This window comes from Martes martes, assembly GCF_963455335.1.
Source record: "Martes martes genome assembly, chromosome: 9".
NCBI classification, from domain to species: domain Eukaryota; kingdom Metazoa; phylum Chordata; class Mammalia; order Carnivora; family Mustelidae; genus Martes; species Martes martes.
In genome coordinates this window covers 43,409,491-43,437,246 of record NC_137896.1, presented here as the reverse complement: position 1 = coordinate 43,437,246, position 27,756 = coordinate 43,409,491, and the positions used below count along the sequence as shown (strand labels likewise).

Below are 27,756 nucleotides of genomic sequence, written 5' to 3'. Positions count from 1 at the left end.
GGCAGAGAGGCAGGCAGAGAGAGAGGGAGAAGCAGGCTCCCCGCTGAGCACGGAGCCTGATGCGGGGCTCAATCCCAGGACCCTGGGATCATGACCCGAGCCAAAGGCAGAGGCTTAACCCACTGAGCCACCCAGGCGCCCCATCAATTCTTTTATAATCTTTTAAAATTTTCATCTTTACAGTCACATTCCATCCCTTCATTGTGTTTACCCTTATTTTTGTATATATATAAGTTTTCCTTTCTTTAAAATTTTGGGAGGCAGTTTCTTCTAACAGACCAAAATACACCCAAAATCGAATGTGTGGCTCTGTTCTATTCACCAGTCCAATATATATGTATGTGTGTTGTGGTTTTTTCCCTCCTTCCTTCTCCCCTTGGTTTCAGGTCTCTTCTGATTTGGTTAATGTATATTTTGGGGGGGGGGTCATTGCTACCCTTTTAGTATTTTGTTCCCTCATTCATCTATTCTTATCTGGATAAAATGACAAAGAGGAAAAACTCACTTAAAAAAAAAAAAAAAAAGAACAAGAGGCAGCACCAATGGCTAGGGACCTAATCAATATGGATGTTGGTAAGGTGTCAGAACTAGAGTTCAGAATGATGATTATCAAGGTGCTAACTGGGCTCAAGAAAAGCATGGAAGATACAAGAGACTCCCTTTCTAGAAAAATAAAATCCCTTTCTGGAGAAATAAAATAACTAAAATCAAATCAAGTTGAAATTAAAAAAAGCTATTAATGAGGTGCAATAAAAAATGGAGGCTCTTACTGCTAAGATATATGAGGCAGGAGAGAGAATTAGTGATACAGAAGACCAAATGGTGGAGAATAAAGAAGCTGAGAAAAAGAGAGATAAACAACTACTGGACCATGAGGGAAGAATTGAGAGATAAGTGATGCCATAAGATGAAACTGTATTAGAATAATTGGGATCCCAGAAGAAGAAGAAGAAAGAGAGAGGGGGGCAGAAGGTATATTGGAGCAAATTATAGCAGAGAATTTCCCTAATTTGGCAAAGGGAACAAGCATCAAAATCCAGGAGGCACAGAGAACTCCTCTCAAAATCAATAAAAATAGGTCCATATCCCGTCATCTAATAGTAAAATTTACAAGTCTCGGTGACAAAGAGAAAATCCTGAAAGCAGCTTGCAATAAGAGGTCTGTAACATACAATGGTAGAAATATTAGATTGGCAGCAGACTTATCCACAGAGACCTGGCAGGCCAGAAAAGACTGGCATAATATATTCAGAGCACTAAATGAGAAAAATATGCAGTCAAGAATACTATATCCAGCAATTGCACTACTGGGTATTTACTCTAAAGATACAAATGTAGTGATCTGAAGGGGCATGTGCACCCAAATGTTTATAGCAGCAATGTCCACAATAGCCAAACTATGTAAAGAACCTAGATGTCCATCAACAGATGAATGGATAAAGAAGATGTGGTATATATATACAATGGAATACTATGCAGCCATCAGAAAAGGAAGTCTTGCCATTTGCAATGACGAGGATGGAACTAGAGGGTATTATGCTAAGCAAAATAAGTCAATCAAAGAAAGACAATTATCATATGATCTCTCTGATATGAGGAATTTGAGAGGCATGGCGTGGGGTCATGGGGGTAGGGAAGGGAAAAATGAAACAAGATGGGACCGGGGAAGGAGACAAAGCACAAGAGACTCTTAATCTCAGGAAACAAACTAAGGGTTGCTGGGGGGTCAAGAGGAGGGATAAGGTGGCTGGGCTATGGACATTGGGGAGGGTATGTGCTATGGAGAGTGCTGTGAATTGTGTAAGACTGATGATTCACAGATCTTTACCCCTGAAGCAAATAATATCATATGTTAATTAAAAAAAAAAAACAACAAAAAACAGAGGTGCCTGGGTGGCTCAGTGGGTTAAAGCCTCTGCCTTCGGCACAGGTCATGATCTCAGGGTCCTGGGATGGAGCCCCGCATCAGGCTCTCTGCTCAGCGGGGAGCCTGCTTCCTCCCCTCTCTCTCTCTGCCTACTTGTGATCTGTCTGTCAAATAAATAAAATCTTAAAAAAAAAAAAACCCCAAAAACCAAAAACTCTACTTTCTTGATTATGTAGAATGGTATTATTTCTTTAAACATTTGGTAAAATTCTTTTTTTTTTCAAGATTTTATTTATCTGAGAGAGAGAGAGAGAGCAGGCACAAGCAGGGAGAGCAGGAGAGGGAGAAGTAGGCTCCCCACCAAGCAGGGAGCCTGATGTGGGGCTCAATCCCAGGATCCTGGAATCATGACCTGAGATGAAGGCAGACACTTAACCGACTAAGCCACCCAGGTGTCCCTTTAAACGTTTGGTAAAATTCTGCAGTGAAAGCATCAAGGCCTGGAGACTTTTTTCCCAGAGGTTCTTAATAATTCTTTAATAATATTAAGATAATATATATTACTTCTTGATTGGGGAAAAAAAAAAAAAAAACAACCTTTGCTTTCCTTACTTCATTCCCTTACTAAAAAACTCTGGCTACCCCCTGCTGTTTCTGAGATGAGCCTAGAGCCCTTAGTCTCATTTTTAAAGCCTCTTTCCTTCATTATGAACCAACAATAACACAAGTTGATCTACTCATTGTCCCTAGAAGGGAACCTCAACATTTTCCCTCCTTCTGCCTCTGTCCCTAATCCAGCACTGTGAGTCCCTTGGTTATTCCAAATCCCAGCATCCTTCAAGGCTTGGTCCCCACCCCCCAACCCCCACCAACACACACACACACACACACACAAACACATCTTCCCAGACTCCTTTCCCAGGAACCTAATGACAGGGTCAAAACTGGATATCTATTGTTCATTTTTGTGTTAATGTCAAAGCAGGCATGTTCCCAAACAAGGAATATGCTCTTTGGGGACAGAGATGGAGAGTCCTGTTCTTCTCTGTAACAAAGGTTAACCAAGACACACTGAATCCACTTCTTGACGAGACTTCAACCTTGGTCTATAAAGACTTGAACAAACACCCACATAGCTTCTCTGAGCTCAATGCCACAATGACCCCAGCCTCTCTTGAAGTGCTTTCCTGAGAAAGCAAGGCTGCCAAAACAACTTCCTACTTGTTCCAGCCCACACCTGAGGGTGGGGCCCTTGTCTCCCAGTCTCTGTGGGAGGGCAGGAGCCTAACTTCAATGAGCTCCAGCTAGCAAACTCAGATGGCTTTTATGAGGAATGAGCACACTTCCTATGTCTTGTAATTTTTCATTCCCTGACTACTGAGACTCTCCTTGCCCCCTCCCAATATCCTCATTTTCTCTTTAACAGGCCGTCACCTCTGTACAAACCAAAGTTGAGTTCAGTTGACACTGCACGCGTTTCCCTATTATAATAGTTATTACCGATTAAAATCTGTCCTTACCACTTTAACCAGTCTGGCTTTGTTGACCTTTGACATCTGCATCCCCTGTAGGCCTCACGGGAGCAACTGTAGCAGCCAACATGGGCAGGGCCCTCCCCATCACCAGGATATATGGGGATCCAACAGGCACTGACAGCGCTGTGGGGTGCCATTGTGAAGCCCAGTTTTCTAGGTGAGGGACGTGTGGCCTGAGCGGAGACCACAGCCCTGTACTGATGGGGAAACCTGCCCAGCACTTCAGCGCTAAGCCTTGGTTTCTCCTCTACTAAACAGGTAGGGACAAGGACAGCAGGGAGGGTACTAGGTAGTGATACAAGGGACTCCCTGCAGGCAGTAAGCCCTCAGCAGCATGTGCTCTGGGGAGACTTCACATTCCCCTGCCACATCCCACACCACCCAGAAACTCCCGCCGACTGGCTCTCCCCAACCCACCCCCCACCCCCAGCACTCAGGACCTCTGCTCAAAGAACCTAGAACACCCACTGCATTTCAGAACCCACTTCCCCACTTAAACTGCCAAAAGGGTGCTGAGGGCTTTTCTCCTTAGCAGAGGAGGGCTTTTCTCTATAAAGAGCCCTGAATGATACTTGTTTGGAAAGGAAAGAAAAAAAAAAAAGATTCTAAAAGAAAATAGTCAATAAATCCATTTTCAAACACTTTGCCAAAAACAAAACTCCACATTGATATTAATAGAGATAATTGTTGTAAATAATGGGAAAATAATTCAATATCTTAATCCTTTTAAATGAATTTAGACACCTATCACATAGAAAACTCTAAAATCAACTGTGTACCATGGGCTTTGGTCTACATATGATGGATATAAAAACAATACTTCCTGGATATACAAGTCCGAAATAAAGGCTCAAAGAGACCCAAGGCCATCTGCACACCTAATTATGAGCCCTCTGCAGCCTATAACAGTTACCCATATTCACGCCTCAGCACTAATTCTTCTGGGAAAAATAGGAAGAAGATATCCAAATTGTGGCATCTACAGAGTCTCTCCCTTCGGCTCTTCCCTAAAATGGATAAAGTGGAACTTGTTCTGCCAAATGCATTCCTTGGGGTAATTGATAATTTATGATCTTGCATCAGCCCCAGTGTTAATGATAAAGTATGACATCAGCCTTGCAGAGTCTCAAATGGCATACGACAAAGTCCAGCCCCACAGAAACAAAACACCCCAGCTACGAAAAACAATTCATCCAGTAAAATGTTTCAATTCGAGCACTTTGAGGTGATGAGCATTGCCTGCCTCTGGGACAGGAGAGTGGCGACTCAGTGTGAATTTGTTTGGCACAGTACAGCCACATGTCCAGCACCTTTGTGACCCACAGTATTTCAGGGCTAATGCCTATGTCAGGTTATAATTCATCAACATAACGCGCAATGGGAATGATACCATTTTCTGGGTGAAAAGCAACATTATTTTATATCTTCCACTCGGAAGTGGCTTGGAAGAGGCAACAATGTGCTTATTAATGTAATCAGTTACAGAATATTTCATTTTACCTTGTTTGGAGGAAACAAAAGGTCCATCCCATAGAGACTGATTGATTGCTCAGGTACCTAAATGTCTATCAGATTCTGACAAATGTACCAGATGCAAATGGAAGTAGAATCCAAAGCATGAGGAAATCAACAGCCTCTCCAGGACACATCCTTGGGGTGTGGGTGTCCTCTAAACCCTGCGGAAGGGAAGGTGGAGGATGACAGGAACAGAATGGCTCTCCCTTGCTTCCTGGGAGGACACACTCTCATCATTTCCACTATGTCAATTAGCTGGGCTTTCAAGGAACACCATGATGCCTGGAACCTGCAGAACTTTCCCAGCTGACTGGCATGGTCTCTTGGTGACAGGGAAACCCTCAGATTGTTTCAAAGCGTCATCATACTGACTACTCTTCTGTATAATTACAATTCTAGAGGAAAGCTACAGGCTAGCTTCCCTCCACAGGGCAGGGGATACATATTGTTTCCTTGCCAGTAAAGAAAGCATTGGGAATTCACAGATGGAAAGTTCACACTTAAGGACTGGAATGACAGCAGCAGCAGTGGCGAGCCACCTTTGCAGTCAGAATATTGGCACAGCCTCTCCTCTCCTGTCTGACGGTATTTTCCACATCCAGAGAGGATTTGCATTTCATTAGCTAGTCTTAAACAGGTACTGTTGAAAAAGTGATTCTGATGTTACTTGAAATGCCATAAATACTGTATTTCTTCAAGTCCCAGTGTGTGCGTGTGTGCCTGCACTGTAAGAAATCAGTGAATGAAGGGGGGAAAAAGCTCACAGAGAATCTAATTTAGTGGTAGTCCTAAAGAGAGCAGTGTGTTTGGGTTAAACCAACCTTTTGCCATGAACACTGTTTCAACTTGAGGTAGGAGATTCTAAAGATTCTAAAGTCTTTTTTCTTTCAGACGCGGAAAACAAAGCACCTGTTTCTTTCCAAGATCTCTTGTGACCTCTAGTGGTCTTCTTCAAGAAAATCAAATCCATCTTTCCTCAACCACATATTCCATTTTAGAATTTGGAGATGGATTTTGGAACCGTTTAGTTTCTCCTCCTTGGAAAATGTCATGATTTTTAAAAATGATGGAGGATTTCAACCCCTAAATGACTTCAAAGCACGAGCAAGGCCAGTAAGAGGCCCCTGCCGTTTATACCACCAGGATCTGATCCAAAAGTCCGTCTTGGCACGCTGTCACTCCAGCTGGATTGTTAACCAGATTTTATTGGCTGGGTCACTTACCAGGACTCAAGAAGAGCAACAGTGAAGCTCCTAATTACGCTATCCCCCCCCCATTTTTTAATGCTTTAGGATTCTAATAAGTTAAGCCTCAGAACGTTTATTTCTATGAAATTGCTCATAAGTCCAACTTAAGCAAATCCAAAAAAGCAATTGCTTTAAAAGGTGAAAAGTTCATGTTTAAAAACCACCAATCTTACCTTTTAAAGCCCTCAATTGTCTTTCATCTATTTTACATAGCAATAATGTTGAAACAATCTGGTTAACCTTTATTGTCAGCAGAAAAACATCAGTCCATTTTAGTTATTTTACAACACTGACTGACAGCACATAACCCTTTCCTGGCGAGTCCTTCCCAGGACTCCCCCCACCCCCATGAAAGACTTGAAAAGGGTAGGTTTCCCCCCAGAAAGACTATTCTAACAGTTTCTCAGTCTGAGAACATCTCAAACCCACCGTTGAGTATTAATCAAGCCCACTATAGATTATAAAGTTATGTCCAGAGGGAGTTACACTTTATTTCAAATATTACGCAAAATATAGAACAGTAACTGTAATAATTACTGTCTAAGTGGAGGGACAGATTACAGCACAATTTTCCACATGGGTACATCAAAGAACCAGGACTGGGTATTACAGTGTTAATTCCCTGGTTCTGAACATGTTGCTAGGTAAACAGGGCAGGATAATTACATCCCAAACCCTTTTCTGGTCTAGTGTTTTAAGAACTGTGTTCTTCACTGTTAATTATCAAAGCAAGTAACTATTGATGAGACAGATGTCAAAAAATCAATGTGGGGGAAATACGAGAAAAGCAGCAGCCTAAAAGAATACATGGCCATGCTCATCTGACCTGAAAAATCTTTTTTCCTGCATCCTTAAGGAAGGGACGTGATCTATGTAAGTGCATTTTCTGGCTACCTGAAATTCTACACCTGCTAGTATCAAAACTTGAATGTGAACATTTTGGACAGAGGGCTTCTTAAAATGTGCCACATTCCTTTACCTTCCAACAAGCAAAACCATAAATTGTTGTAGCATTACCATTCCCTCATGAATTCACTACTGTATGCTAAATTGTCTTTTTATAAATGCCTCTTCCTCCTTACAAAGTACCCACTGTCATCTCTTTGCCAGCAGGACTTTATTCCTCTTGGGGCTTGCTACTTGCAGATTTTCTGTGGGTTGGGCAAGCAGGACGTTTCACCCTCAGAGGCTGAAGGAAGAAGACCTCAAGGTCAAGAATCAGGAAGGTTTAGTTCAGGCCAGGGCAGCCTTGTCCCCTTGAAGTTTGTAGTCCATAACTAAAGTTTTCAAGGGCAAAGGAGGAAAGGAAGGCAGGCCTGGGATGGAAAGGAGGAAGGAGAGAAACTAACTCAAAAACATCAGTTTACCATGTGCTTACTAGGAGCCAGCACTGGGCTGGGCACAGCCTATACATTTTCTCGAGCAGCATACATCCTGAAAGCCAAGTGGGGCATCAGTGAGTAGATTAGCAAAGATGTCACCTTACTAAAAAATGAAACAGGTCACTTTTAGATATGCTACCTCTGTACATGTCAGTTTCAGTATAGATTTATATACTATTTTCTATTACAATAATAGAATATATAAAATTATCTGATTGTACAGGATTATCTTTTACAGTAATAGATAATAATACCATAACGTCTTGCCAAATATCTACGCTGGAAGTAATTAACCTTTAAAATTCCTCAAGAAAATGCCAACTGCCAAGATCCAAATTTGGTATACTGCCTACATATTTAGAGAAAATATGGAGCTTCTGGGTTGGTGAATGCATGGAAATTTGGCGAGAGTGGTCCACATGGAGAGGGCACAGAAGCTCTGCTCTCTTTCCCACACCTCACCCTGTGCATCTCTCCCATCTGACTGTTCCTGACTTACATCCTCTTATAATAGACTGGTGACCTAGCAAGTTAAAAAAAAGAAAATACTTTTGGAAATGTTCCTCCCTCACCTGCTGTTCCTCTCTACCCACCCGCCCAAAATCGTCTACTTTGTAAACATACATTTAATCATCCATCCTGATAATTTCTAAATTGGAGATTATTTTAAGTTCAACTATTTTATTTCAAACAAAGCCTGTAAAATGGCACTAAAACCCACAGATATTTAGATAAATGCAAATTAAAATAACAAGTTATTGTCTTGACCTAAGAGATTGGAAACAGTAACTGAAAACATCCAGCATTGGTAAAGTGTAAGGAAACTAGAATCCACTGGTTAGAATATAAATTGTTATGAATATTTTGGTTGAATAATTTGGTAGCACCTGTTCTTAAATCTTAGTATTTAATGTACTCTTGCCCAGAACTTCCACTTCTGGTACCTACACTACAGAAAAGAAAACAGCATGAGTACCTGAAGATATACGTATAAGGCTGTAGTACTACTTGTTATAGGAGAAAAAAAAATAAGGACAAATTTCCATAAATAAGGAATAATTAAATGAATATTAGAGCCACATGTTGAAATACCATGCAGCCATTCAAAAGAATAAAACTGATCTGGAAGGATGATGAACTGTTATATTAAATGAAAAATACAATTAACAGAACATATGATCATTACTGTATACAGACAAAAAGAGAGACAAAGAGTGAATATACATATACTGGCACATGTGTGCGTAGCTATATGCTCACAAAGAAGAATGCAACAAGTAATTTTACTCTAAAAAATTGTTCTAATTTGAAAATATAATTCATTTTATTAAATGAACCCATCCCTCAAGCTAATTAGCAAAGGACAGAATAAAAGGAGAGATTTTTAAATGAAATGAAGACAAAAATTCAGCAATTATTAGACTACTTACAAGATCCTAAGCAATAAATTTATGTAAATTTCTCCTAACATAATAAAGAAACTGCCTCCTTGTGAATACTTTTACAATAAGACTTCCTTAAAGATTGTATTTCATGAAGGGCAGGAGGGCCTATTTTCCTGTGCTGATACTAACAAGACAAACTTCATAAATCAGGAAGGAGGATTTGAAAGGTGAGAGAATCAATTAAAAATGTTATTAAAAAAATATACTTCACTCACAGAATTCCTTTTCTTCCGAATGCATTTGGCTTGTATTAGCATTTGAATCCTGACCAAAGGGGTTTTACAAAGAGAATTATGATGCGTGTATTTACATGCATGGATTTTTAAAAAAAAAAAAAAGGAAAGGAAAACGGTTTTCTACAAGGAATTTTCTTCTCTCTTGTCCTAAATCAGGTGGATAATTTATATCGCTTTATTTTACTGCTCAGTAATGTTTCTTTAGACACATGCTGTCTGGATCTCAGAATACAAAATAAATTCTCTACGCGGATAGTAAAAATGGAATCACCTTACATTGTTTGCATAGTGTTTATCATCCACCTTCTTCTCTTTGTTTTCCTTCATCACCAAACTTCTCTAAAGACCAGTGGATATCCCCTTGCTTTCCCCTCCTTACCTCTCATTTATTCAGCTCACTGCAACGTGACTTCTAAAACCCAACTCTGCCCTTCAAGGAGGGACAAGACCAGACCCCAAACCAAGGGGCTGAAGGTAGGTCACTGGTGACTACGTGCCCACCGTTGGCACAGAGGAGCCAATGGGATGAGCTTGAGAGAAAGCCGAGGCCCAGGTCCTAGGAAGACAGAGTTCAGAGCCAAGAGGTCAAGAGAAAAAGGAGAAAAGCAAATCAGGATAGAGCAGGGTTGGGGCTGGAGACTGGGAAGAGGCCAGTGTGGGGGCGGGCAGCTACCCTCCCTCTCACCCAAAGTTCATTCAACTTTTAATAGATACACAATTCTCCCCAGTTATTATAAATTTTTTCTTAAATGAGTTTTGGCAGATTGTGTTTTTCAAGGAATTGGCCCATTTCATCTAAATTACTGAATTTACAGAGTCCTTATCCCTTTAGGTCTATGAGATCTATAGCGGTATCACCTCCTTCATTTCTGGTATTGGTAATTTGTCTTTTTTCTTGGTCAGTTTGGCTAGAAGTTCATCCGTTTTATTCAACTCATCTGTATTTTTTTAAATTTCTAAATCCAAAGGCCTCTTCTTCAGACAAATCAAATTATTTGATTTCCCCACATTATCTGCCAGACTTGAGTCTGACTTCTCTAAGACTTCTCTCCCTCTCTTCTCGTTTTCTTCCTTATTATCCTAAACAGTTCATTTTTCACCTTTCAAAATTCTGCCCTAGGCCTCTGCTTTTTCACCTTAAAACCTCCTCCTCAACTAGACAACCTCCTTTATCTTCATGACCTCCTCACTCATGAGAGGACCTGTATTACCACCTCCCACATAACCATCTAATGCTATTATTTCTACTCTCGGCTGATGAACCCACCATCAGCCCCACACACGTACTTGAAAACCCAAGTCACTGTTAACTTGTTCTCATCCTTCAACTTCTCCACCCAGCTGGCAACCAAACTGCACTTTCCCCCTCAGACATTTCCTTGCATCCCTGCACCCCTTGGCCCCCCACCTGAATCTCCTTGACTTATCACTGCCTGAATTCCAACTAGCATCATTTCTTGGCCAGACTGTTCTGTGCTCCTCCCTTATAAGCCACGAACCACAAGACAGTCAGTTATCTTTCACATCCAGCCCATATCATGCCTTTCTTCATCAGTGTTGCCTGCTGGCTCCAGGATAAAGCCTTCTCATTATAATTCGTTCTTTGCCATCCAGTGGCCTACTCTTCCTCTCCATACCTCCCACAGCAGCCACACTTGTCTACTGCCTGCGAACAGACATTCCAGGTGCTCCCCTGCCTCCACAGCTTTGTCCAATCTGTCCCTCTGACTATACTCTGGCTCATCCTTTCTAACCGGATTCAGAAGCTCCCTTCCCTGTGAAGCCTTATTTTAAGTTATTTTTTTAAATTGAGGCATAGTAACGTAAAGTCAAATGCACAGGGTTTAAATTGGGTGAGTTCTGGCAACTGCATACCCTCCAATCAATACACAGAGCATGGCCACTGCCCCAAAATACCAGTGTGTTCCTCCCAGGTGCACTCTTCCCTCCACCAGAGACAACCACTCACCTGCTCTCTCTCCCTCCAGATTAGCCATTTGCACATCACACGAGAAGAGTCAATAGTTTATGGTCTTTGTTTCCGTGTCTGCCTTCTTTCACTCAGCATGAACGGAGATTGATCAGCCCTACTGTGTCTATAAGAAGTTCATTGCATTTCATTGCTGAAAAGCAACCACTGCATGGATGCACCACAGTTTGTAAATGTAAACATCTACTTATTGATGAGTATTTAGATCTGGGGATGGGGGTGGGCCACAGAGGTTCTGTATGAAGCTGTCTTTCTCCTTCTCTGTCCTTTCCTTTTCCAAGCAACCCAGCATTAAAGTTTATTGTAGCTGGGTCTGTCTTCCCTATTTAATATTTTTTAAAGGTTTTATTTATTTATTTGAAAGAGAGAGGTGGGGGGGTGGATACCGAGAAGCAGGATTCACGCTGAGCAGGGAGCCTGATGCAGGGCTCAATCCAGGACACTGGGATCATGACCTGAGCCAAAGGCAGACACTAACCAACTGAGCCAACCAGGCACCCCTATTTAACTTAATATTAATAATATTTCATTTCCTTGAGCACTTACATGTGACTGGAAGTGTGCTAAGTACTTGTTCTAACTACTTAGATGATCCCATGCAGTAGACAATGCCCCAATACCCACGGACCGGGAGAAAACTGAGGCCTGAAGAGGCCAAGTTCCTTTTTTAAGTTAGCCCATTTGGTCAGTAGCCGAATCAAGACCAGAATCTATATCTCATGCCGCTATTGCAAATTCTTAACAATTATGCCGTAATACCACATGACTGGCAAAGAGTAGGCTCTCACTTCTTAAAAATTTAATACTTTCTAAAGAAATCCAGCATTCATGGCAACAGTTGACCCAGTAAAACATAATTTATTCTTCACTGATAAAGTCAAGCAATCACCCTTGTAAAATGATTTCATATGCACTTTTATTTCAAAAAAGCCCTTTTATTTTGGTCACAATTTTGTGAGTCAGAAATCTGGGAGGACTCAACTGGTCAGTCCTTGCTTGGGGTCTCTCCTATGGCTACAGTCACATGTTAGCTGGGCTCCAGATATGGAGGGGTTGTTCTTGTACATCCACAATGGCTCATGCACATGGCTGGCGGTCTATGCAGACTGTCAGTGGGAGCCACGCTGGGGCTGTCGACCCCAGGGCCAACACACAGCCTCTCCAGCACAATGGTCTCCCAAGATCACCTTGTAGGACAGCTTGTGGGATGGAAGATGGTGTTGCAGCCATTTTTGGAAAATAGAATGTGCCAGAGCCATCTCCTTAAGGCTGCTAAACTTCAGGGCATGTCTTTGGGCCCACTGACAGTAAAGACCTTCAACTTCCAAAACTCCTCTTTGGGGTCAATCTCAGAAAACAGGTGGGCTTTACTGGGAAAACTAAACGGGCAGATTTATTTTTAAGTATATTTGAAAGTTACTTCACCCAGTGTGGGACCGAGGAGTGTGTGTTTTCAGGAACCCCTTCGGTAGTAAATGTGCAACTTTGCCAGCCACACAGTACCAAATGAGTCTCATCAGATATTTAGTCCTGTAAATTATGTCAGCAAAGGCAACTGTAAACATCTCCAAAGGAAGTGATAGGCATCATAAAATAATTTAATCCAAGCTACACACACTCACATAAGAATTGGCAACTTAGCGACTCTTTGTACGGTAAGTGTCCAGGTTAACCTGAGGTCAGAAAAGGCGCTGCTCCAGGCTTACCTGGCCCTGCGGATGTGCAGCTGGGGGTAATGCTTCTGCCTGTGACATATATGCACAGCGAAGTCCTCATCGTATGTCAGACTTGGAATGTTCCCCACTTGCTCAAACACGGTTATGAGAGTTGAGCCTAAGTCATGCAGACAAAGAAACATGGCCTCATTTTACCAAGGGATAACTTTTGGACTTCAGAACAAAATGTAACTTCTGTGCTAAGTGGTATTTTAATTGTTTTACGATCAAATAGGCACATGATACATTTAGGGCCTGAGGACCCAGCTTATTGCTGTTCCCCCAGAGCGCCACTTTCAGCATGAGTTTCCCACATTGGCGACTGGGGACAGGAGGTGGTGCATAGACCTTACCTAGGCTCATATAGGACGGCACAATGAGGAATATGAAATGCAGCTCCGGCACTGCCTTAAACACGCTCCTGGCAAGGGGAAGAGAGGGCGGCACAGGTGTTAGGAACAAAGCAATTCTACTAGCTGGCACCGTGTGAGACACAGGCCTTCCCTAAAAACATCAGCTGTTCATCAGTCCACCTGGGGCCCTCTGCTCCTTGCCTGCAAAGGCAAGAACACCTTCAAGGTAATTTCTCTTCCTTCTCTATGCATCCTTAAATTCCAACCGGCCTCTTTTTTGTCTGTTTTACGGAGGTAGACTAAAGAAAGAGTGCCACGTGCATGTGGCACACCAGATTTCTGCTGACATTAACCTTTGACCTGGCATCTGGATGGTCTGGTGTGACATTACAAAGTGACTTGAAAGCGGAGGCCACCACCCCCAAATGTCGGTGCAGGCTGTCAGAGACCCAGCACCATCACCGGGTAGCCTGACGGATCATGTTTCGCCACGCCAGATTATTCAGGATGCTTCCGCAGTCTGTCAGGTTAATAAACGTTTCTAAAGATAAGATGGAGGAGAACTATTTTTAGAAACATCCAAACTGGTGATACTTTACTCTCCCTCCCCACAAATCCATTTTTTTTTTTAAATGACTGTACTACCTGTTCGCCTCAGGGATGATCCTGAAAGATGTGTGTCAAAGGGAGTGTTGACTCAAAGAAATGTCTATGGTTTTCTTCCAGAAACAGCACTGCTGTTCGACATAGAGGCTTCAATACAGCCATGGGTTACAAGCAAATTAAACACCTCAAAGGATCTCATGTCCTTTGAAAATATTTTAAAACGAGGCACACAGTCTCTTTCCTGTCATTTTGGCATTAGCGGGTCTTGTCTGCGGTGTGTTGGCCAGCCCCACTGACGTCCTCCTCTGCAAGACCGCAGCCACTCACTGAATAATCTCTCTGCAGCAGCCAACAGAGTACTCGTCCACGGCCACAAAGAGGTGCAGGAACAACGTGTTCAGAGGCTGCACAAGAAAGAGAACAGGATTAAAGGCTGAGTCAGCATTCGGGCCGCCTCGGGGGTGGCCGGGGGGACAATTTGGGGGTAGCCACAGGCTTGGAACTGCCTGGTTTTGGGGGTGAGATTTTATGTGTATAGTGATGAGACACTCGGGCAGCGTTCAAGCTATCTCACTGACTCCATTTGCTGCCTTCTGTCCTCGTGGCTTAGAATTATTCAAGGAAACGGGGATTGTAAATAAGTCCAATGCATCCAGCCCTTCGTCCTGCCCTCACGAATGGGGCTCGGGGCAGGGAAGTGCCTGCAGGGGAGTGAAATCGATTATTAACTCAGTAGTCTTGTCCTCGGGGGTGTCTATGCCAAGTGAAAGACAATCACCCATTCCCAGGGGCTCTTGAGTCAGCAGCTGCTGCTCTATTCAAGTGACACAAGAGAAAGATTCTCTTATGAATTTGAAGGATGGAAGGCAGATGCCACGTTATGAATCCAATGGCTTGTTTTGTTCAACATTCCCAGAGTCAGAATCAAATATTACTCTTGGGATCCAGAAAACCTGAGAGCTGGAAACTCAAAGTAGCAAGATTAGAACTGGACTTCAGGTTAAATATTTGAGTTTTTAAAGAGCTTTGTCCCCTACTTCTGAAGACATTTAAAGTGGCCTCAATAATGAGCAGTTATTCTGTACATCCAGCCATGGGTCCGCTCAACTCGGTACCCCAGTGTTTATGGACAAATCTTCCAATTTCAGAGCTGATGCAAATGTGAGGGGGTTAACTGGTGAGGGTGCTGCTTGCACCTAGATCAGGACAACAGGAGTGCTTTCTGTATTTCTCGTCTTCTGAGCAATTTTTTTAGGCGGCCTTGGGTTACCACCTGCACAGCTGTGTGCCCCTCCTGTTGGATAATGCATACCTTAGGAATACTCAGAAGGGGTGTTTATCAAACATAAAATGGCAAGAGAAGAATCATGAGTTTGGTTCAGGCAAACAAGAGAAACCCTATCATTGCGATAGCAATAGCCACAACACCGCTGTGAGCCCTCCCGTGTGTTACCGGCTTACCCCATGACCACCTGACTTAACACATGCTTCAGATTCTGAACAGGACTAGTCCTAGGAGTACACAGTTTATGATTTGGCTGATTTATCTTCCAAATTCTCTCTTCCATCAAAAATATAATAATTCAACATTTACTCTTCAGCTTTACTATAAAAAGCATTACTTCAGTTGCAAATACCCCTAGGCTAAGTAAGACATTAAGCTTTGAGGCTTTATACCAATGCTGTCCAGTAACAAAATAACTTGAGCCACAAACAGAAGCTGCATATGTAATTTCCTAGTGGATGTATAAAAAAAGAAGAAAGATAGATACGTAAAATTCATCTTTAATATATTTCATTTAACCTAACATACTTAAATTATCATTTTGACAAAGAATTGTGATACATTCTACACTCTTTTTTCCTACTAAATATTTGAAGCTCAGTGTCTATTTTATTACACTTACAGCACAACTTAATTCAGACTGGCGCACTTCAAGTACACAATAGCTATACATGGCTGATGGCCACCATAAGGATGGCAGAGCTCTGCACTGCTGAAGGAGTTTAAAATACGTTCAAAGAGAAACAACCTTAAGAGAATGAACAAAGGAACCAAAGAGGAAAGAATTTATGAATAAGGGTGTTGATTTAGGATGTTTGAAAAGGTAAAATCGTGGTCCTAACACAAACATCCAAATAAGCACATGTCAGAGATTTAGTCAACCCGTCTATTAAGGATTCGATCAGTGGGATGACAGAAACAATTTGCAGCACCTGAGTTGCTGGCTACCTTAGGTATTTTAATGAGGGAATGCTAGAATAAGATTGCTGGGCTAGAAACAAAAGAGTTAATGTCCTGCAAGGCCACCAACCATAACTTCTGAGAGGATCTCTTCCACCAGACAGAAATTATTTACATCTCGCATGGACAAAAATCTACAAAGTTAATCACTGTTCCTGTAGAACTGTACCATAGCCTGGTCAACAGATAATTGATCAAAGATACAAGCATTGGACCAAAAGCACCTTTTTGGCCTATTTCCAAGTTTAAGATAATTTTTCTAAAAATGATAACTGGATGTATAGAGTGGTGAGGAAGAGGAGAAGCAAAGGACAAAGGGAACACATTATTTAGCTGAATAAATGCCGGATGACGTGAAGAGGCACACGTGGGCATGTGTGTGTGTGTGTGTGTGCACATACAAGTGTATATGGGGAGGTGAACTCACTCATTCACGCCATCAGCATTCCCTAGGGTTCTGGGGACACACTCTTGGATTCCACTGACAGACAAGCATGCTACCCCTGGTCATAGCCTCTAGCTCTCCACAGGACTGGGGTCATATGCAGTCCTGGCTCTGGCAGGCTGAGGTCAGAGAAAGCTCAGACTCAGCACCAGCTACCAAGTCAGGTTGCCAACAGATTGTAAAGTGCCCACAGCTAGAAAACATCAAATGAGCCAGAGTCCACCAGGGCACCTTGAAAATTACAGAGTGCAACAGGAATCTGAGGCTCTATTATCACTGTTACGAGAGCAATGGTGTAAAGGCAGGTGCCCTCCCAATATAACAAAGGCTTCCGACACTGAGCCTAAGTGTCCACTGACGGATGGGTAAAGAAGCTGTGGTATACATACATACATACATACACACACATGCATGCACATATATACATGTACAATGGAATATTACTCAGCCATAAAAAATGAAATCTTGCTATTTGTGACAAGATAGATGGACCTAGAAGGAATTAAGCTAAGTGAAATAAGTCAGGCAAAGAAAAATACCAAATGATTTCACTCATATGTAGAATCTAAAACACAAATGAACAAATAGATGAAAAAAAAAAAAACCAAACCAGAAACAGACCCATAAACACAGAGAACAAACTGGTGGTTGCTAGAAGGGAGGGAGGGCGGGAGGCAAAATGGGTGAAAGGGAGTGGGAAGTGCAGTTCTAGTTATGGAATGAATAAGTCACAGGGCTGAAAGGTACCGCATAGGGAATACAGTCAATGGTTACCCTTGGGTGAGCATAGCATAACACATACAGCTGTCCGATCACTGTTGTACACCTGAAACTAATAAAACATTGTGCATCAAATATACTTCAGTTAAAAAAAACAATTAAAAAAAAAACACTTTGAACATTGATCCTGGGGGCACAGCGTGAAGACTTGAGAAGCACACATCTGACACTCCCGCTAATCCCCTGCTCCCCCTTAGTCTTCACCAGCAGAGGAGAGCGAGGCCTTGCCACCAGATGACTGATCTGGCTATGACCTTCCCTTCTGTATCCTCTCTGGTCTCTTGCTCTTAGACTCACTCTTCTTCCCCACCAGCTAACTTTGTTTCTAACTATCATGATGTCACTTTCTATTGTGAGTCTTGCACTGCTCAGTCTCAACACTGGAAAGACATATGTGCAAACATAGGACTTCCCCTCAAAATTAAGGCTGTTCTAATAAGAACTGTGTGTAATTGCTTACTGTGCATGGGATTTCACTGTCAAGCTCCCGGAACACGGATACCCAGCTGTCCTGATTGGAGACATTCCAGTTGGGATAGTCCACGAAGGTAGCCTGGGCCATGATCTCCTCCTTGTCATTGTAGAGGGTAACAGCAAGGTTTGCCTTTTCCCTGTAGAAAGGATTAAAACTGCACACATGACTAAGATTACCAAAAGGGAGAGGACAAGGTGTCATTTTTTCCCCCTCCTTCGGCTACCAAAGTCTACCAGCCACTGCACAACCTTTGGAAGAGGTGGGAAGAGTGTGGCAGCAACTGTGAGATAACAACATCTTTCAGGACATCTGGGACTACCAACTAAATTTTGATTGAAAATTACATTTTGTTAGAAAGGTATTATATTTATGTGAAGCGTCCAGTACCTTTCCCTTGGAGACTGGCTGGGGAAATTGTTTTGACTGTCATTTTCCCTATACTTCCCACGTTGCCAATTCCACTGCGTTGGCCTAAACATGTAAAGTTAGAGTGGCCAACTGTCCCCACTTACCTGAGACTGCGAAGGTTCCCTGGATATGGGACCATCAGGGCTACAGGTCCTGAGAAAACCGGAGTGAGCTGGTCACCTATGCAAAGCAGTGAAGCTGAGAGTTTAGGCCCACCTCTGAGTCTCTCTTAAACAATTTCTCCAAACCCTAAGCCCAGGTCCTTGGGCTGATGGATTCTAACGGGATGTGAACATCTATCACCTGATCCGGCTGCAGAAATGGAGACCCTGAGGGGTCTGGTTTAAGACAAGGCAACCCGGCAAGTTAAAAAAAGACAAGGGTGGAGAAGCAGGTCTTCCAACTCTTATTCCGGTGGTTGTCCCAAAGGGACATCTTGATGGTCCTCCCCAACTGCTCCCCTGCCATGCAGCCTGGCATGACAGCAAGAGCTCTGACTTAGAGACAGGATATAGTTTACCGCATGGAGAACAATTTGTATAGAAATTGAGATGCCATTTTCACTTTTTCAGCTGAGTGAAATCTACTGATGTCTTAAGTTGGAGGAAAAAAGATTAAAATGCTCCTCCAAAAAAAACAAAGGTACAGACATCTTTGGGAAACACTGTGCTAGGCATGCTGATCTCAGTACCTACAGCCACTGTCCCTCCTCAGCTACTCCTCAGTCATGGGGGACCTCCTCTGGGTGCACCTGCCACAAAGGCCCTGCCCTAGCACTGGCTATCATGGAAAGAAGACAGCAGACTGCTCTCCGGTCCCAAGAATACATTATCCTCACAGGGGGCTCATTAGCAAAAGGATGCAGCCCCCAACCTCTCCACTCTGATTCACTGAAGCTCTGCCCCTCTTCCCATTACTGCACTGGCTCCCTCTGGCTCTTGATCCTCTGGGCTCCTCTGCCCCAGGCTCCCAGAGCCATGACCTACTGCTTCACAGTGATAGTCCTCACTCTAATTCAGATGTGAAAATGCCCAGGGCACAGGACCCAGCAATGATGGTGGTGGTGGTGGAGGAGGAAGTGGGCAAGAGCTGGGACAAGGCAATTGCCATCCCCTCAGGGAAACAAGGGAAATGTGTTACTGGAATCCTAATTTGAACTTGAAACACATTTATCCATGGGAACCTAGGGTGGTGGTTGGGTTCCATAGTATAATTAGCACAGTACTATACCACACAGACATTATAGATTAAATAGGCTTTTGTGGGTTGGCCTGGGAAGCCAGCCATGAATAACGTTGTTTCAATGGGAAAATGCACTTCAATTTCCAAATGGCTGAGTGCAAGAAAGTAACTTTTGTAGCATTATCCTTTTGTATCTATAATTTCCACTTCTTATTACCTCTTAACATTAGTCCTATATGGGACAGATTAAAAAAAAAATCATTGTAGGAGAAAAGAAGGAAGAGGAGGAAAAAGGTAGGAGAGCCTTATTTTTAAAAGTTGGATTTAGAATTTTTCTATGGAATAATCAAAATCAAAAAAATATACACACATGTATATATTTCACACAAAATATGTTAAAACTCAAGGATATTTTCCAGCAAGCAAAATCAGAGTTCTTTTCATTAAAGTAATGTCTCATTTGTTCATTTGGTTTAGCGAATTTTCCAAGTTCAGCCAAAACTCATTTTATTTAACTACACTTGATGGAAATCTTGGGTGAAACAGTATCCCCATTTTCTGCTTTATTAAGCAGCACGAAAGGCACAGATCTGGGTGTTCCCAGAGCCTGTCACATTCCCTCCCCCCTCCCAGCCCCCTGCACTGCGACACGTGCACTTGATGTGGCCTATTCCTTTGGCCCTATCCCTACTCATCTGCTATGCCCAATCTGCTCATTTTCTCTCCTACAATTTAGCAGGGTTTTTAGGTGAGGTCAGTTGTATTCATTCCTATATCTGTGACTGAGCCAGCAGGTAATATAACGAAATGCAATAAAACCAGGGAAGAAACGTCCAGTTTTAGAAATGTTTGTAAAATGTATCTCTGAGCCTTAAGGTTGGCCTGGCAAAGGGTTGGGAGTTACCTAACAGGAAAAATGAAAGGTTGTATGGGCTGGGTACACACTGATGAAAATGTAAATTTGCTTTTACTTCTGAAGATATGCTGGCTTCTGAGGTAGGTCATAGCCTTCTTAGTTATTAGGATCCCATTTTAACATTAAAAAAAAAAAACCCTTTCACTACTCCACTCCCATGTGGCAAAAATTATGCTTTTCATATCTGCCAATTCAGAAAATATATAAACACATGAGACGTGTGGATTCGAGGTACCCTGACAGCCAAGGACCAGCAGTGATGTGAAGCTCACCTTCAGAAACAACAGGCTGTTAAGAACTTTCAGGTAATTAGTATGTGACCGTGTACAGGATTTGAGATTTGCAGAAGGTTTTTGAAAAAAATCTGTAGGAAGTCACCAGTTGTAACCCGCCCCCACCCCCCATGCTATGTTCTGAATACCCCCTAAAAGGATGGGTCCTTGACAAATGATCTCATGGGTCACTCGTGATCACCTGCACAGCCCAACCATGTCCCCTCCTGCTCTGGCCAATGGTGACACACTTCACTCCAGGAGGGGCAAGTCACAAGTGCACATTTGCTACCAAGCTGGGGGTTTGTAATTTATTTGCATCCAGAAATTTATCCGCGTGGGAAAGATTCAAGACTCATTAAGGTATACAGTGGCCCCCTGCCACTTGCTTTTCCATCTCAGAGGCAATCATGCCTCACTTTGTACTATGTTCTGTGGCTTGTTGATTTCTTTTAACAATATATATGGAAGAGAATTCCATCATACTCATAAAGCAGTGCTTTATCCTATTCTATGGCTGCCTGGTTGCTGAGAAAGGAAGAGAGGAAAATGATAGAAAAGCCTGCCACTTTCTGACCCTAGTCCCTGCTCCCCTACAGGCAAAACCAGAGGGAAGGGGGAAAGCAGCTATGAGCACCTCCTAGGAGGTAGACCTTGCCCTGTACTTAAAAACTATTCTCACTGTCCCATTCATCCTGTAAATTAGGTATAACTGTCCATTTCACAGATGAGGATGCTGGGGCTTAGGCAGGATTTATTCATTAATGCAATAAACGTTTGTTGAATACAGACCAAGGGCTAAGCTTTTTTCTAGGTTCTGGGCACACATCAGAGAACAGGCAAAAATCCCGCCCCTTATAGAGCCGACGTTCTAGTAACAGGAGACAGGACAATCAAAAAAAAAAAAAAAAAACTAAACTAAACTAAAATGCACAGACTGTCTGGAGTGACAAGTGCTATGAAGAAATATTGGGGGAAGAGGATGAACCGTGCAGGTGCATGCAGGTGCGCTTCCAGGAGAAGGCAGCATTTGAGGTGTGATGGAAACGCCTCTGTAACTGTAGAATGAGGCACACCTATGCCTGGGGTGCTCCAGGAGAAATAAAGGAACTCAGTGGAGCTCAAGGGAGGTGAGGTCAGAAGGGAAAAGGGTGGGCTCCACACCAGATCATGGCAGGCATGTGGCAGACCAGTGAGGGTTCTGAGCAGAGCACAACAGGATCTGGCTGGTGTGAACAGTGTTGCTCTCGCTATTATGTTGAGAATAATTAATTTGCTGGGATTGGGGGTGGGAGGGGGGTGTCGGGCAGCAAGGGCTGATGCCAGGGTGGAAGCAGAGACTAGAGAGGGGCTGTTGAAATACTCAAGTGGGAATGTTGGTGCCTCATACCTCATCTCAGCAGGAGAAGTGAGGTGGAAAGGAGAGGCCAGGTTCTGGATGTGTTCTGAAGGTGGAGCTGACAGCACTGCTGGTGTGGGAGGTAAGAGCAAGAGTGAAGGTGACACCAAGGTTTTTGGTCCAAGCAAGTGAAAGTTTGGAGCTGCTGGAATTACCGAGATTGGCAAAGAACAGACAGAGTAGTCCAGAGGCAGGTGGTGATCATGCTGGGTGTAAAGTACCTACTAGGTATTTGAGGGGTGACATCCATCAGGAAACTGGATAAATGAATTTGGAATCTAGGAGATTCCATCAACAATGTTAGCTGTTTTTCACATTTACATAATAAATTAATCCAGAATTGGGTTTTTTCTTTCTTTTTTCCCGTCCTCCTTCTCTTTCTTTCTTTCTCTCTTTCTTTGACAAGAGGTTGGTCTTTACATTTATTCTCTTTTCCATATGGATAACAAATTGTCCCAGCACTATTTACTGAATGGTACATCCTTTCCCCACTGGCTTGGTCATCAAGTTTTCATATAAGTGTGGGTCTCTTTCTGGGATCTCTAATCCCTTGGCCATTACCACACCGTCCAGATTACTACACCTATAATGACTCTTTAGTTGGGCAAATCTCCCCACCTTATTTTTCTTCTTTCAAGTTACTCTGGCCCCTTGCTCTCCCATATAAATTCACACCCATATTATCAACTTCAACAAGTAATCCTAGTAGGATTTTAACTGGAGGAGAAATGACTTCTTTACATTATTAAACATTGCTATTCAAGAATGTGTATACCTCTTCATTTATTTAGGTCTTCCTTGATGTCTTTCAATAAAAATTAATAATTTACCCCATCACATAGGCTTGGACATGTGGTTTCTGGGAAGGAAGGGAAGTACCTTTGAATTCTACCCTCCTCTTGGATAATACTTTAAGAGTACTTTCATTCTAATTATGCACCTGCCAATTTATCTTCTATTTTTGTTCTGTATTTTACCTGTTATTATTTATATCTTATAAATTACTATTTATATTTAGTATCTATATTAGTCATTTTTCTTAATGCTTTATGCAAGTTTGATTTTTTATCTTAGAATTAACATATTTGCACATATATTTACTTTCTTGTATCCTTGGCTTCCCAGCTGAGATATTATTTCTGCCTACAGTATATTCTGAGGAATTCCCTTTATTCAGGATTCATTGATAAACCAACTCAGTTTTTGTTGGCCTCAAAATGCATTCATTTTCCTGTAGGTATTGAAAACCTGTTTCCCTCGGTATACAATTTTAGTTGGTGCTATTTTCTCTCCAATACTGAAGATATTCTACAATCTCTGGCTATCATGGTTGCTAGTGAGAAATCATTATTAGTCTAATCTTCAGTTGTTTGCAGGCAAGTTGTCTTTTCTTTTTGATATTTTCCAAATCTTTTCTCCAACTTTGGCATTTTTCTGTTTCATTATGATGTGCTTAGTTGGGGATTTCTCTGTGAGTTTATCCTGTTTGGGTTTCACTGAGTTTTCCAGATCTAAGAATTGGTGCTTTTCAACCATCCTGGAAAACTGTCAGCCATGATCTCTTCAAATATTGCCTCTTCTACTTCCTGTTAACTCCTTCTAGAAGTCTGATTAGACCCAACTGTAGCTGTTAACTGTTCCATTCTTACTTTTTTGCCTCTGTCTCTTTGTGCTGAATTCTGGATAATTCATTGGTATCGGTCCTTCAGTTTGCTACTTGCTACCTCTGTCTTCAACTGTGTTGGTTATCACGTTTAATTCATCCAGTGAGCTTTTAACTATATTTTCATTTCTGGATAGTTTATTTGACTTTTTTTTTCAAATCTCATTATTCATTTTTATGGTTTTTTTTTAATGTATCTTTTCACTGTAGACATAGTAAGCACAGTTGTTTTCTATTCTTTGAGTGACTTAACATCTGAAGTCTTTGAGGGCCTGATTCTGCTGTATATTTTTTGTTGTTGGTTCTCCCTAATGGTGCATGTTTCCTTATATATTTGTGATTTTTTACTGTAAGTGCATTTTGCTTAGAATTCCATCTGGGTGCATTATTTGAAGTCTGAGTTGAAGCTCCATCCTTCAGACCTGATTTGTGTTATTTCAGCCAGTTTCCTGGACACACTACTAATCTGCGACCACTTTTAATCAAATTCTCCATTTTATTTGCTTTATTCCATCTAATGGTAAGCAAACATAGTTTTCCTCTGAAAATGCACTCATTATTTAGGAAGTTTTGAAGCTTTTGGGGACCACAAAGATAATCAGCATGGACCTTAAATCAAAACATGCTTACAAATTCTTAAAGGCTTTGTCCCCCTTCATTACATGCTGAGGTTGAAAAGGCTACTTTCCTTACCGTCCCAGCTTCAGCAGTGGGTTTATGTCTCATTCATCCTTACAATGAGCAACCCAGTTTTATACAAAAGGATCTAATACTTCCCTCCTTAGGTGGAGGGAGTATTTACCTTCTCTTCTTTGCAAAGCTGTCAAAACAGAAGCTGGAGGTTTCTAGAATGTAGCAAAAATCCTCAAGGAATAGGTGGCACTGGTTCCTGCTGTTTTCTTAAAGTTTCTGATTTCATGTTGATAATGTTCTCTGCATAGTCCTTAACTTTTGTGTTCGTGTGTGTGTGTGTGTGTGTGTGTGTGTGTGTGGACATGTTTCTATCCAGAGTACATCATTACGGTGTTTAACCCACCACAGTGCAAAAAAGTGGAATCATTTCATTGATATACACATTTTTAAAGCATTTTATACATGTTGCCCTGCTGTTCTCCCACAAAATTGTGAACATTTGCATTACATTCATCAGTGCAATCATCAGAAACTACAAATTTTAACGTCTTAGACTGGCCTTACTTTAAACATTTCAATTATATTTAATATGAAGCTTTATAAAACCCAAAATACTGAGCTATCTTTTTATCTTTTTCAATAAAAATAATATGGAACAGATTATAAAATGCATACGTCCTAGTGTCCCCCCCCCCCAAAAAAAACCTCCAAGGGAAAAAAATCTGTGCATATTTTGAAGTTTAGAAGACTATTTTAATAGCAATGGTTAAGAGCAAGTCTGGGCTTTGTCACTTACTAACTGTTTGACCTTGGGCAGGCCTCCATTTTCTCAACTGCAAAATGGACTGGATAAAGCACAGCACCTGACAGAAAATAAATTCTCAAAACTAGCAGCAGATATTATTACCTTACCCCACTCTACTAGTGGGTGGGGCAGCTGAGATTTGAACTCAAATTTGCCTGAATTCAAAACCGTTTCAATTTGCAGTTGTTATGAGGCTTAGAGATTGGTTGCTCCTGGAGATTTCCTGCTCAGTAGGACAGATTTTCTTGCTGCCCATTTCCTCACCATAAAGCCCCATAAGATAAGGAGTGGGATCCCTTCCTCGTGTGTGATAAAACTAATAAAAAGCCTTTTTCTCAGGTGGCCAGGAAAATGGCAGACATTCAGACTGAGGTCAGACTGAGGTCTGTCAAAAGTAGCCAACCATCTTTCAAAATAAGAAGAGAGTCCTGCTTGGAGAAACCGGCAAGGAGAAACTCCCACCACCATAATACCAAGACATCAGTCTGGGCTTCAGGATGCCTAAGGAGGCCACAGAGGGCACCTATATTGACAAGAAATGCCTCTTTACTGATTATGTCTCCATCCGAAGGTGGATTCTGTCTGGTGTCATGACCAAGATGAAGATACACAGAACCACTGTCATTAGCTGGGACTACCTCCACGACATCCAAATGTACAACTGCTTGGAGAAATGCCACAAGAACAGATCTGTGGACCTGTACTCCTGCTTCAGGTGAACACAGGATTTCCAGATCGGCGACACAGTCGCAGTGGGTGAGTGCTAGCCCTTGAGCAAGACTGTGTGCTTCACTGTGCTCAAAGTCCTGAAGGCTGCTGGCATCAAGAAGCAATTCTAGAAGTTCTAGAAGTTCTGAGACTAGACATCATACTCCCAAAGAAAGTGAAGTTATTTTCTCAATTAAAAAAAAAGTTGATAAACATTCTTGGCTTACTTAGCTACATACTTACAGAAGATAGATGATATTAAGCCTCCCAAACAGCTTCTGGGTAAATTTTCTAATGAGGTTTTTGATACAATAAATATCCTGTGATTCTGTTCTTCGGCAATGAACCACTTCTACCTTTCCTCTTGGAGAAGTGAGCACTGACATTTTTTTATCCTGTCCCAAAAAGAGAGGAAACAGTCCACCATTAATCTGAGATGACAAGCCTGTCTGGTTACAGTACTTACAAAGTCAGACATTAATTCAATTTCCGTATGGTCAGAGTGAACATGGTATTGAGTGCTGGTGGTACACATGTTCCCCTGGGGGTCGGCTGTGACGACGGTCATCACAAACTAGCCACATGTTTCTCTCCAGGAGAATGATGTTTCTGAGAAGTGGCCCATCTAGAAATTTCTGCAACTGTACTCTTTGTTCCCAACAAAGCTGCTTTAATATTCTAACAATAGGATTGAAAAACATTGAAAGGAGTTATTTACTGATTCAGAATCCTTTTTATTTAATTGGCCACCATGGCATGTGGTCAAGAGTTATAGGGGAAATACTGGCAGCTTCTACCCATGTCCCAAATAGAGTTCCCCAGACTGGAGCCCTGAAAAGCAACAGTCCTGAGAGACGTTCTGAGACAAAAAAGAAAAAAGAAATTACTGCGGTCAATTAAGTGTAGGAAATGCCGTTTATGATGGCCTTCCTGAGGGGCCACCATGCCCATTAAAGTCCTTGAGAAGTTCCAAATAAAGTGCCTCCTCTTTGTATAACCCAGCCTTTCCCACACCCTTACTGAGGAGAATTTCCAATGACAGCGACAGTGGAGAATCTAATGTTCCAGAAAGACACTTTGGGGAATGCTGCTGACAGGAACAGCAGGCCACAGACGGATTTCAATCTCTCTCTTAATGTCTTAATATATGTGTGTGTCTGTTTTCCTCCTCCCTCTGTGTGTCCCTCCATTCCCTTCTTTTTCCTCCTTTCCTTTTTCCTCGGGATAATCATTTTTTTTAATTTTTATTTATTTTTTAAATTTCTTTTCAGTGTTCCAGAATTCATTGTTTATGCACCGCACCTAGTGCTCCATGCAATACGTGCCCTCCATAATACCCACCACCAGGCTCACCCAACCTCCCACCCCCTTCCCTCCAAAACCCTCAGTTTGTTTCTCAGAGTCCACAGTCTCTCATGGTTCATTTCCCCCTCCAACTTCCCCCAACTCACTTCTCCTCTCCATCTTCGGGATAATCATTTTATTATGTATTAGCCCATATACCTGAAACAAGCACATTAATACTCACCACTGCATTGACCCTAGGAACAATATGGACCATTTCCAGCACCCTGGAACACTGTCTCATGGCAGCCCCCAGTTCACTCACCCCTTTGAAGGTAACAACAATTCTGACTTCTATCACATAGATGAACTTTGCTAAATTTTGAGTATCACATAAGTGGAATTATATTGTGCATATGGTTTTCTTTCAAAACACAATATTCTATCATTTGGCTTTTTGTTTTTATCATTGTTGTTTAGATGCATCCTTGCATAATTTCCAATGTGCCAAAGTACCAAAGAACTTGAGCACCACAGGGGTCTGAGACAGCACTGGACCAAGGTCTTCCTTCATCAGATGAGCAAACTGAGGTCCATGAAGTGAAGTGACTTGCCTCAGGACACCCATATTTGGTCAGAAACTGAAGCCT

At 42.0% G+C, this 27,756-nt stretch overlaps 1 protein-coding gene across 1 annotated transcript in view; it reads right to left on the bottom strand.

Annotated features, from left to right (window-relative positions):
• Positions 1-26,208, bottom strand: part of CFAP61 (cilia and flagella associated protein 61) — a gene marked incomplete at both ends in the record, with an annotated part of 286,170 nt that extends 259,962 nt beyond the window's left edge. Inside the window, 5 exons of the mRNA XM_080814415.1 lie at positions 12,924-13,050; positions 13,286-13,353; positions 14,219-14,295; positions 17,822-17,972; positions 26,066-26,208. Coding sequence (XP_080670541.1) covers positions 12,924-13,050; positions 13,286-13,353; positions 14,219-14,295; positions 17,822-17,972; positions 26,066-26,208 — 566 coding nt within the window. The remainder of the gene's footprint in view (positions 1-12,923; positions 13,051-13,285; positions 13,354-14,218; positions 14,296-17,821; positions 17,973-26,065) is intronic.
• Positions 26,209-27,756: the final 1,548 nt, after the last annotated feature.